The sequence below is a fragment of the Salmo salar genome, chromosome 05 (genome assembly GCF_965601325.2).
Source record: "Salmo salar chromosome 05, fSalSal1, whole genome shotgun sequence".
NCBI classification, from domain to species: Eukaryota; Metazoa; Chordata; class Actinopteri; order Salmoniformes; family Salmonidae; genus Salmo; species Salmo salar.
Genome location: NC_138295.1, coordinates 74,940,104 through 74,952,021, shown reverse-complemented (window position 1 = coordinate 74,952,021; position 11,918 = coordinate 74,940,104). Strand labels below are relative to the sequence as shown.

General features: G+C 45.0%; 1 protein-coding gene across 8 annotated transcripts; it reads left to right on the top strand.

Moving 5' to 3' along the window:
- The first annotated feature begins 50 nt into the window (after positions 1 to 50).
- LOC106605754 (CCR4-NOT transcription complex subunit 3) lies at positions 51 to 11,048 on the top strand. Of its 8 annotated transcripts, none has more exons than XM_045718823.2 (19): positions 51 to 207; positions 742 to 796; positions 971 to 1,038; positions 1,141 to 1,215; positions 1,350 to 1,439; positions 4,655 to 4,783; positions 4,936 to 5,031; positions 5,559 to 5,772; positions 6,114 to 6,247; positions 6,372 to 6,428; positions 6,550 to 7,429; positions 7,545 to 7,650; positions 7,737 to 7,878; positions 8,396 to 8,509; positions 9,161 to 9,260; positions 9,442 to 9,640; positions 9,737 to 9,869; positions 9,972 to 10,097; positions 10,223 to 11,048. In XM_045718823.2, exons 2-19 carry the CDS (start codon positions 772 to 774, stop codon positions 10,319 to 10,321), a joined length of 2,787 nt encoding a protein of 928 aa, XP_045574779.2. In that variant the 5' UTR covers positions 51 to 207; positions 742 to 771; the 3' UTR covers positions 10,322 to 11,048. The 8 variants fall into 8 exon arrangements, with proteins under 8 accessions (XP_045574779.2, XP_045574777.2, XP_045574778.2 ...); XM_045718821.2 differs by having other exon boundaries at positions 5,559 to 5,850; XM_045718822.2 differs by having other exon boundaries at positions 5,553 to 5,772.
- Positions 11,049 to 11,918: the final 870 nt, after the last annotated feature.

The window sequence follows — 11,918 nt, the reverse complement described above, 5'->3', positions numbered from 1 at the left end:
CGACGGTGGAGAATTTGGTCCTATCATAGCTTGGAGGTAGGGTTTAGGGCGGAATCCACATTTTGTGGGTGGGATTTAGCTACCGTCCATCTTTAGTGTACTGTACAGCCAGATTGACGAAAAGAAAACACAAATTGGAAGTAAAGAAGACTGGGGAAATAGTTTTAGTTCTAATTGAAAGAGACAAACGAAAAGCCCAAACCCTAGGTAAATGTCTAAAACAAATGTGAATTTAGCTGGTTGACACAGTTTCCCTAATTTTCATAAATTACCAGCTAGCTAGCATTGTGTTTGCAGTAGCTAGCTACATTTGCTAGCATTACAACAATTACCAACATAACGTCAACTGCCCAAAATATAATCGCAATATATACACTTCATGCATAATAATGCATCGAATAGCAATTGCATTGGAATGAGTTGTCGAAACCTTCCAAACAGCATGTGAATTGGCTACGTTAGCTAGCTGGCTAATGTTGCTGACATTTCTTGCGAGACATCTATTGAACTGTTTTACGATTGATTAAAATAGTGATGTACGCTAAAATTATCAGCATGTTAATTCTTTGCTAAACCGAGGTACATTTCGCTGCAAGTGTTTTTATTATCTGTAGCTAGTTGATGCTAGGAAGCTAGCTAGGGACTTGGATACAATTTCAACCAGACAATGCAATCAATGTTCATTGTGTCTGTTTGCATTATGTTTTTAACTAACGTTAATCTGTTATCTCACAATGAAAGACGGTATGAGGACATTGTCGTAGTGAAGCCATGGCTGATAAGAGAAAACTCCAAGGTAACTAGCATAGAGCGATGATGGACGTAATGGACTGGCCACTGACCTCTCACACTCTTTCGATTATCAGTTATTTAAATTATTGGATTCATCTTTGAGATTCAATGTACTATGTTAGTCCAGTAAAATAGATTGGCATATTTTCATAATGACCTCTTTCTTTCCTCTCCCCAGGTGAAATTGACAGATGTTTGAAAAAGGTAGCTGAAGGCGTAGAACAGTTTGAAGACATTTGGCAGAAGGTGAGGACTCCTTAACAACACTATGCATTGTATATTCACTGTGCATGAAACAAGGATTTGTCTCCTATCAAACAAACTGATCTTTGTCACTTTGTTTCAAAGCTTCACAATGCAGCCAATGCCAACCAAAAGGAAAAATATGAGGCAGACCTTAAAAAAGAGATTAAAAAGCTACAGGTAAGACTAATTGCTTACTAATAGTAAGCATTATATGAAGCTGTCTTAATATCCCATGTTGTCTGCTCACACTGATAAAGCTACGGGTCTTTACTTAAGTATTAATTGTTGTTTTCTTGTCATCTCTCCTGCAGCGATTGAGGGATCAGATAAAAACATGGGTGGCATCAAATGAGATCAAAGACAAAAGGCAGCTAGTGGAGAATCGCAAGGTCATAGAGACGGTAATACTCTCCAAAATAGCTTCTTTGTTTAACACTGATAGGAGAAAAGAGCGGATAGGTCTCCACCATATTGTGTTTACCTTTCAACTAGGGCCAGGACGATACCAGTATTGCGATACTCGTTAGTACTGTGGCAAGGAAACAAAACACGAAGTGGATAAAAAAATATATACATATCATTGTTGTCCAGAGGGACATTTATTTATTTTCCAAGCTATAGCACACAATGTTTTACATACAGCAGGGTTTTAACGGACCATAGCCATAAGACTGCTAAATAGTTAAATAAATGGTTCTATGGACTATCTACATTAACCCTATCTCAAATCCAATTCTATTTGGCACATGCTTTGTAAACAATCGGTGTAGATTAACAGTGCAGAGAAAGTATAGAAAAATAATAACATGAGGAATAAATACACAATAGGTAACAATAACTTGGCTATATACACAGGTTACCAGTACTGAGTATGTGTAGGGGTACGAGCTAATTGAGGTATTCCTGTCACTAATGAAGCCCTTTTATGGGGAAAACTTATTCTGATTGGCTGGTCCTGGCTCCCCAGTGGGTGGGCCTGGCTGCCAAATGGGTGGGCATATGCCCACCCATGGCTGCTCCACTGCCCAGTCATGTGAAATCCATAGATTAGGACCTAATGAATTTATTTCAATTGACTGATTTTCTTATATGAACTGTAGCTTAGTAAAATATTTGAAATTGTTGAATGACTAAGCAACAGGATATATAATAAACAGTAACAACAGCGTATGTGTTGAGTCAAAAGAGTTAGTGCAAAAATGATCAATGCAGATAGTCCAGGTAGCTAGCTATTGGTTAACTATTATTATCTTGCACTGACTATGCATACTCACAAGACTATATATACGCACTATACACTGAGTGTACAAAACATTAGGAACACCTTCCTAATATTGAGTTGTACCCCCTTTTGCCCTCAGAACAGCCTAAATTCATCAGGCATGGACTCTACAAGGTGTATAGGGTTTCACAGGGATGCTGGCCAATGTTGACTCCAATGCTTCCCACAGTTGTGTCAAGTTGGCTGGATGTCCTTTGGGTGGGGGACCATTCTTGATACACACAGGAAACCTTTTAGTGTGAAAAACCCAGCAGCGTTGCAGCTCTTGACACACTCATACCAGTGCGTCTGGCGCTTACTACCATACCCTGTTCAAAGGCACTTAAAGCTTTTGTCTTGCCCGTTGTCCCTCTGAATGGCACACATACACAATCCGTCTCAAGGTTTAAAAATCTTTCTTTAACCTGTCTCCTCCCCTTCATCGACACTGATTTCAAGGGGATTTAACAGGTGACATCAATAAGGGATCATAGCATTCACCTGGTCTGTCATAGAAAGAGCGTGTTCCTAATGTTTTGTACACTCAGTGTATGTGTGTGTGTGTATATGTATGTGTATGTATGTGTATATATATATATATATATATATATATATATGTATATATATATATATATATATATATATATATACTACACTCACACAGCCCACACACATTCACATACACTACATACACACACATACCAACACAACACACTTTCACACTCATCATTTGCTGCTGCTACTCTGTTCATTATTCTTACTATTATCTATTCTGATGCCTAGTCACTTTTCCTTTTCTGTACACATCTATCTCAAATACCTTGTACTGTACCCCTGCACATTGATCTGGTACTCCCTGTATATACAATATATATACAAAAGTATGTGGACACCCATTCAAATGAATGGATTCAGCTATTTCAGCCACACCAGCTGCTGACAGGTGTATAAAGTCGAGCACACGGCCATGCAATCTCCATAGACAAACATTGGCAGTAGAATGGCCTTACTGAAGAGCTCAGTGACATTCCAACAAGTCAGTTCGTCACATTTCTGACCTGCTAGAGCTGCCCTGGGCAACTGTAAGTGCTGTTATTGTGAAGTGGAAACGTCTAGGAGCAACAACGGCTCAACCGTGAAGTGGTAGGCCACACAAGCTCACAGAACGGGACCGCCAATTGCTAAAGCGAGTAGCTCATAAAAATCATCTGTCATTGGTTGCAACACTAACTATCGAGTTCCAAACTACCTCTGGAAGCAACGTCAGCACAAGAACTGTTCGTCTGGAGCTTCTTGAAATGGGTTTCTATGGCCGAGCAGCCGCACACAAGCCTAAGGTCACTAAATGCAATGCTAAGCGTCGGCTGGAGTGGTGTAAAGCCGCCATTGGACTCTGGAGCAGTGGAAACACGTTCTCTGGAGTGATGAATCACGCTTCACCATCCACTAAACCCAGACTCATCTGGGTTTAGTGGATGCCAGGAGAACGCTACCTGCCCCAATGCATAGTGCCAACTGTAAAGTTTGATGGAGGAGGAATATTGGTCTGGGGCTGTTTTTATAGTTTGGACTAGGCCCATTGGTTCCAGTAAATTGAAATCTTAACGCTACAGCATACATTCAAGACGATTCTGTGCTTCCAACTTTGTGGCAACAGTTTGGGGAAGGCCCTTTCATGTTTCACCAAGATAATGCCTCCGTGCACAAAGTAACGTCCGTACAGAAATGGTTTGTCGAGATCGTTGTGGAAGAACTTGACTGGCCTGCACAGGCCTAACCTCAACCCCATCGACCACCTTTGGGATAAATTGGAACGCCCACTGTGATCCAGGCCTAATTGTCCGACATCAGTGCCAGACTTCGCTAATGCTCTTGAGGCTGAATGGAAGCAAGTTCCCGCAGCAATGTTCCAACACTAGTGGAGAGCCTTCCCAGAAGAGTAGAGGCTGTTATAGTAGCAAAGGGGGGACCAACTCCATATTAATGCCCATGATTTTGGAATGAGATGTTCAATGAGTAGGTGTCCACATACTTTTGGTCATGTACTGTTGCTTCATTCTTGTGTATTTTATTCGTCCTGTGTTACTATTTTTATTATTATTTTTCAACTCTGCATCATTGAGAAGGGCTCGTAAGCAAGCATTTTCCGAAAAGTCTACACCCGTTGTATTCAGTGCATGTGACAAATAAAATTTGATTTGACCAAAGAGTTTGGTCTGCTTAGTTTTTTTATTTTTGCCATGGAAAAATTGTGTGATATTGGTATCATCACAGCCCTACTTTGAACTCATCTCAGTGCTCATGGAGAGGGTATGCGATCCTGGCTGACATAACATCTGACATTCTCTCCTTTAGCAAATGGAGCGGTTTAAGGTGGTAGAGCGGGAGACAAAGACGAAGGCCTACTCTAAAGAAGGCCTGGGGCTCGCCCTGAAAGTGGACCCAGCTCAGAGGGAGAAAGAAGAGACGGGAAACTGGCTAACGGTAACAGCCTCTGAGACGTTGGTATTTTGACTCATGCATAGTAGTAGTGTTTCCTGAACGATGGGTCAGGGGGAGATGGTTCACACTGGCTCGGCCTTATTTTCTGGGTGGTGATCTGTTCTTTTCCCCCGCTCTCTCTTTTTCTCCCCCAGAATACGATAGACACTCTAAATATGCAGGTGGACCAGTTTGAGAGTGAGGTGGAATCCCTCTTCATTCAAACCAGGAAGAAGAAAGGAGAGAAAGAGGTCAGTCTCCTTCCATCTCATTCCCTATGCATTCACTTTTGCTGTGTATGTAGTCTAATTAAGCAATAAGGCCCGGGGTGTGGTATATGGCCAATATACCATGGCTAAGGGCTGTTCTCAGCCATGACGCAACACGGAGTGCCTTAGCCGTGGTATACTGGCCATATACCACAAACCCCCGAGGTGCCTTATTGCTATTATAAACTGGTAACCAACGTAATTAGTATAGTAAACATGCATGTTTTGTCATACCTGTGGTATACGGTCTGATATACCACAGCTGTCAGCCCATCAGTATTCAGGGCTCAAACCACCCAGTTTATAATAATGAGTCAGATATTGGGTTGGATGATGTTGCTCCTAGACTCTGATCTAAGGTCAGTCTTGAATTTCCCCCTAAAAGGATTTGGGGAAGGCAAGTTGATCTGACATCTGTGCCTAAGAATGACTTCTTCCTGCATTACAGAAGTCACCCGAACAGTTTATAACCACGTGTGCCTGTTTCTCTGGCTGTCTCGTAGAAGCAGGATCGCATTGAGGAGCTAAAGAGGTTTATAGAAAGGCATAGGTACCACATTCGCATGCTGGAGACCATCCTGCGCATGCTAGACAACGACTCGGTGCAGGTGGACTCCATCCAGAAGATCAAGGACGACGTGGAGTACTACATGGAGTCGTCACAGGACCCAGACTTTGAGGAGAACGAGTTCATTTACGACGACCTGGATCTGGAGGACATCCGTGAGTCGCCCATGGACAGCCAGGAGCTCGATGACGAGTCCTGGGATGATCATGATGATGATGCTCATGCTATCAGCTGTGGGTCTGGATGAATGGTCCCTCATGAACGTCTGTTGGGTCTGGGTGGATGGATGTTCTCTAATCAACATCTGTTAGCTGGGTTGACTGTCGGTTTAGAAGAGCTTGATCTGTGGTGTTTCTGTGGCTCTGGATGTTGATTGTTAAAAAACATTTATATATTAGATTTCCCCTGAAAATCTTATCATTGAAATAAACCACTAGCCTTTTCTCCCTGATTTATGCCCTTCACTCTTTCTATCCCTCTTTCTCTCCCTCTCTAGCTGCAGCGCTGGTGGCCACCTCTCCGACGGGCATGGGGAACATAGAGGATGAGATGTTCCTCCACTCGAGCAGCACTCCCACCTCCACCACCTCCTCTTCCCCCATCCCTCCATCCCCGGCCACCTGCACTGCTGTAAGCACATCTGCCTTCACTGATTGGTCGTTTGTATAGAAACTACAATCACTTACTTGATCAGTGTCATAAAAGTACATTGATACTTACTCATGCACTGTTTGTGCCTGAATGTGTTCTGCAGGAGAACTCTGAGGACGATAAGAAGAGAGGGCGGTCGACAGACAGTGACGTTAGTCAGGTGAGACCGAGCTTCTGCAATATCATATGTTTATAGCTCAATAGAGAACTGGATTTCTTCAGAAATGTAGTTTCTGTTTCCCTGTTCTGTTTGTACTAAACTGATGCTGTGTCATTTTCAGTCTCCTGCGAAGAACGGCACTTCCTCCTTGTTGTTGTCCTTTTCCTCGTCCGCCAATTCCGGGTCTTCTTCTTCCTCCTCTCTTGTCTCCATGGCCGCCGTTGTCGGAGGCAACCCTGGGATTCCCACAAGCAACAGTCTAATAGGAAGCTTCAGCAGCGCCGTGCAACAACATCAGCCTCAACCTCCACAGCAACCAGTCCTGCAGCCACTGCAACAACCACAACAACCCCAAACAAAACCTTGCACCCCCAGCCCACCCAGCCACCCCCTCCTCTCCACCGCCCCCTCTCTCCCCACACCTATCTCAGCCTCCCCAAACTCCCTGCCCCAGGTCTCGTCTGGTCATATCCTCAACTCCAGCCTAGGCCTTGGGTTGGGCCTGGGTAAAGTTGGCATGACGGGGACAAGCAGTGCCAACTCAATGTCTGGTCTGGGCCTGACTGGGATGTCTGCCTCTCTGAACACCATGGCAGGCCTGCTCTCTGGGTCCACCCATGCCCCTTACGCCCAGGCAGCTGCGTTGGGAGGCCTGGGTCTGAGTACCACCACCCAGTCCAGTGTCTCAGTGGAGAGCTCCTCCATCCCCACCTCTTGCACCAGTGGAGTGACCACCAACGGGGCTGGGACAGGCCTGGGCCTGCTGGGGTCCAGCCCAGCACACGGCTCCCTGACTGGGGGGATCCTGGGCCTGGTGCCTGGGCAGAGTGTGATCCCTGGGCCCCCTCAGATCCCTCTCAGCCCGGTCGGTGCTGCCCCTGGAGGGGCAATGGGGATGATGGGAGGAAACGGAGGAAGCATGGGGCCAATCGGAGGAGGAGTTGGGTCGAACGCAGCCCCTGCCAGACCGCCCAGTGGACTGAAGCAGAACGGAAGCACAAGTATGTTCACTTTGTCTGTGTGGCTGTCTGGGTTTGTCTGTTTCTTTATGCACCTTTCCTGGATTTGGGACTGAGCATTAGTAGTACTGTTTCTGCCGTCTTTCCCATGGCCCAGGTTACAGTGCTGTGGTGGCAGAGAGCACAGCAGAGTCCGCCTTCAGCACACCCAGCCAATCACAGAGCAGCCAGCCTTCCTCGCTGACCTCCTCAGCCAGTCAGCCGTAAGTGATGTCAAATTCATCCAAGACCACAATCATCTGTTCATTTAAGATGCTAAAAATGTCCTTATGTCTTCTCTCTCCCTCAGTATGGACAACGGTCCCAGCCTCATCAGCTCCATCACCTTGCCCCCCAGCTCTCCGTCCCCCTCGTTTTCGGACAGTATCCCCGGTGGTGGGAGTCTCCTCAACGGACCCCACTCCTACACACAGGCCTCTGAGGGCCTCAAGGTGAGGGGAGACAGAGGGGAAGGACAGGCAGACAGGGGTGTGAGGCTGAGATGAGCACTTTGTCCTGATGTTCTTAAATGGCCTCCTCTCCACTGTTTCCCTTCGGCTCTGAGAGGTTTTATACAGTTCAACAGATGGAGACAGTTGGCCATTTAACAGTATGAGAACACAGTGTTTGGTGAACACTAGAACCTCCACGGAGCCATTTTCACCCAATTGTGGTTGTCTAAAATATAAATACATCTTGGAAACAAACAAACTCACAAAAATACTGATAGTTTAGAAATTAACACAATTTTCAAAACTTTCTCTGCATAAAGAAAATTAAATTCATCAAACATGCTGTACATCACAAAACTCCCTCACCATTCACACCAAATCTTGTCAGCTATTCAGGAGATTTCCAATGATGAAGCATCTCCTAGATAACCATGTTTCTGTTTCCTAGTTAATGAACATGTATGATAGCATTGTAATAAGGTTAGAATAACCTGTAGAGACTGCCCTCTGTCCCCAGCTTCCTACAGACCTCCGTCAGATACTGATGGAGCCCAGAATGTCAGCGCAGGCCCCAGAGCCGCCAGGGGCCATGGCAACAGCCACTAACACACGAAAGAGAAAGCAGTGTCAGGTAGAGACCCACACACACACACGGAAATAGACACATTCATATTCAACTTACACACTCACTCCTAAACACATCCCCAAAGCCACTAACACAGGAAACAGAAAGATGACACAGATTTAAATACACACAATCTCTAACTCTGACACAGACACGCTTACACACCAAAAATATAGACAGAAGTTTGAGGTAGTCAGATATCAGTGCTAGCCAAAAACAATCTGTGTCACAGTGAAATTGACATTACCAAGTGGCTGGATTAGTTCCTCCACCACACACCAAGAACATAAAAGATATATGATTGAAGAGCCTGTATTTGTAATGATTGTGTATAGTGTTGAATTAGTAAGGACTCCATGGGATCTTGAATTGGCAGGTTTATTTGGCCAGTGTTGGTGCAGTCACTGTGGCTGGCCGTGGGGGTTCTAGCTGCAGGTAGGAGTGTGTTGCTTCACACCATACAGGGAATGGATGGTGGACTGGTACCAAGCTTCTACTAGTATCTCATGGTGGAAGAACTGTTGAATGGTCTATTGGTTTTCATAAATTCAGTTTTTATCTTTGCACCTTGCTCTCCCAAACTCTCCCTCACCCCACTCTCTCTCTGTTCCATTCGTCTCTCCTTTTCCCTCCCTCCCTCCCTCCTCTCTCTCTCAGGCCCCGGAGCCTCTGAGTTCTCTGAAGGCGATGGCTGAGAGAGCAGCATTAGGATCAGGTCTGGATGGAGAGATCCCCAACCTGCACCTCACAGACAGAGGTCAGAATCAACTCAATGAACAAGTTTCAAATCACATCTTTAAGGCATTACACAAATAAACATTCATGCAATTTGACAAAGCACACGCCAGTTGCAGGTGACATAACTTCTAATTGTCTGTCTGTGTTGATGATATCCCCACCAGCTGTAACTCAGCCAATCCCCTCCTGTCTCTCCTCAGACATCTTCTCTGGTTCGTCGGCTGCCCCCGGCACGCCCGCGGCCCCCCAGCCCTCCCTATCGGAGGTGAGCATCCCCCCTTCCCTGGGGGTGTGTCCCCTGGGTCCCACTCCCCTCTCCAAGGACCAGGTGTACCAGCAGACCATGCAGGAGTCTGCTTGGACACACATGCCGCACCCCTCAGACTCCGAGAGGATCAGGTAACAGAACGCCGTCCGCTGGAATACTGGGGTGTAGACACTGGGCTTTCTCTGAGGAGATATTAACATGCACGTCTGTGCTACTCTCTCCTGTAGGCAATACCTGATGAGGAACCCATGCCCCACCCTGCCGTTCCATCATCAGATGCCCCCCCACCACTCAGACTCTATAGAGTTCTACCAGAGACTGTCCACAGAGACTCTCTTCTTCATCTTCTACTACCTGGAGGTAACACACACACCATCACCCATCTGTCCGCTCTTGCTTTGTCACTGCGGGGTCCAATTGCTCACTCTCTCCTTTCTGTGTTTCTCGTTTACTCTCTCTCAGGGCACTAAAGCTCAGTACCTGTCAGCCAAGGCTCTGAAGAAGCAGTCGTGGAGGTTCCACACCAAGTACATGATGTGGTTCCAGAGGCACGAAGAACCCAAGACTATCACTGATGAGTTTGAACAGGTACAGTAGAACCTTGGTACCTCCTGTGCTGTTAGTGTTGGAGGCACCATGGGTCTGTATAGAACAATGAGCCAATGATGAGCCAACATAAAGAGTGAGTGATTAATACTGTCCTCCTCCCTCAGGGCACTTACATCTACTTTGACTATGAGAAGTGGGGTCAGAGGAAGAAGGAGGGGTTCACCTTTGAGTACAGGTACCTGGAAGACCGAGACCTGCAGTGACAGACGGAGGAGAAGCGTGCTGCTGTTGACATTCCCAGACTGACCTAACTCCATGCTGTGGATAGAGATTGTGATGTGTAGTAGAACCCTGCTCCTAAAATGGAGGATGTTGTCTTTATAGGCTGCGTCTAATGGCACCCTACTCCCCACATAGTGTACTACTCCGGCCCAAAGCCCTTGTAGTGCACTACAGTACGTGGGGAATAGAACCCCCTACCTATACCTGGTCAGAAGTAGTGTCCTGGGGGGAGTAGGGAGTCATTACAGATCTGTGCCTGTCTGTGTGAGCACTCAGTTTGTGGCATTACATTAGGAAGCTCCATGCATGTTCCCCATGTTATGTTTTTCTTTGTTTCAACAACAAACTCTGTACTGCCCCCAACTGGAGTATAGAAGCCTTGGACTAAACAACAACAAGCAAACATACATTGGATTTGGTTACAAGTGAAAAAAGCCCATCTTGCTTGAATTGACTAATTAGTGGTTTAGAATGGAGACATACAGTTGTCTAGCTAGCCAGCAGACAGGGCAAACTGGGCTCCTTTTAAATGTTATGATGCCTGTTGATTAAGGTCACTATTAGGGATAGTGAGTGATTATCAGTAGTTTTATTGATGTTGTCTTGGTGGATAAAACGCTCTGATTGAGAATGACCACATGGCCTCTTCCTTTTGATGGGGATAGAGAGGCATTATTGGACATTGGATTAAATTGCTATGCAATTGAACTGGTCTCTGCCTCCCTCTCTCTTTACAAATAAAATATTTTAACGTTTAACTGTGAAAGGAAACGCATCGTCATTGGGGCATTATGTTTGTGAGATTAGCTAATAAAGGATTTGTACCTGAAAGAAGCAGAGTTGTGTTGACATGAAGTCTGGCTGATCATGTTCATGGTTTCTATACCATGAAGCAACAGCCACTATTGCCCTTCAGTGTAACTACTAGTGGAAGGATGAGAACAGTAGAAATAGGATAATTCCCTTTGAGTCGGTGTATATTTACTCAAAAGGGTTTCAACAGATCTCAGCCTTGCATGTAGTAATCTGTTCAACTCAATTTTGTTATTTTAAATCGCTTCTAAAAGACCCTTATTTGAACAAAACCTCCTGGTTTCACCATTCAGGGCTCTGTTCAATCCGTATCTCAAAAGTTCAGCGCTAGAGTCTAATAAAAATGGAAAGGCAATGTTCCCGCGTTGGCAGACTGCATTCACGATAAAATGCTGTTCATGTCGCATCAATCGGAAATTACTTTTACATTTTTATTATGCATTTTGTAACACTTCAGCAGTATATTGAGTAGAGCTTAATTCACTGCGTTCAATTTACTACTTGTTTATACCAAGTGAAAAAAATTACTGAAATACTGTTTTCATAGAATATGAAGCATGCATCAACCTAGAATGTTCTGAAAATGCTGGTGGTGAGATGGATGAATCAATTGTGTCTGATTAAACTATCCTGAGCCGTCTCCAGTGATTTAGTTCATTCAGAGGTTGTCCCTGAGAACAGACATTTCAGTTCTTTCCTGAAAGAGAAGAGATTTTTGGAAAAAGGAATTGAGAAGTTCAGTTTTGCCTTTTATAAATTCTATTT

Bases quoted from the DNA above. Each gene is read 5' to 3' on its own strand.
- LOC106605754 (XM_045718820.2), top strand. From the start codon at position 772: ATGGCTGATAAGAGAAAACTCCAAG. The intron at 1,216-1,349 runs GTAAGACTAATT...TCTCTCCTGCAG, and splicing joins AAGAGATTAAAAAGCTACAG to CGATTGAGGGATCAGATAAA. The intron at 9,870-9,971 runs GTAACACACACA...ACTCTCTCTCAG, and splicing joins TCATCTTCTACTACCTGGAG to GGCACTAAAGCTCAGTACCT.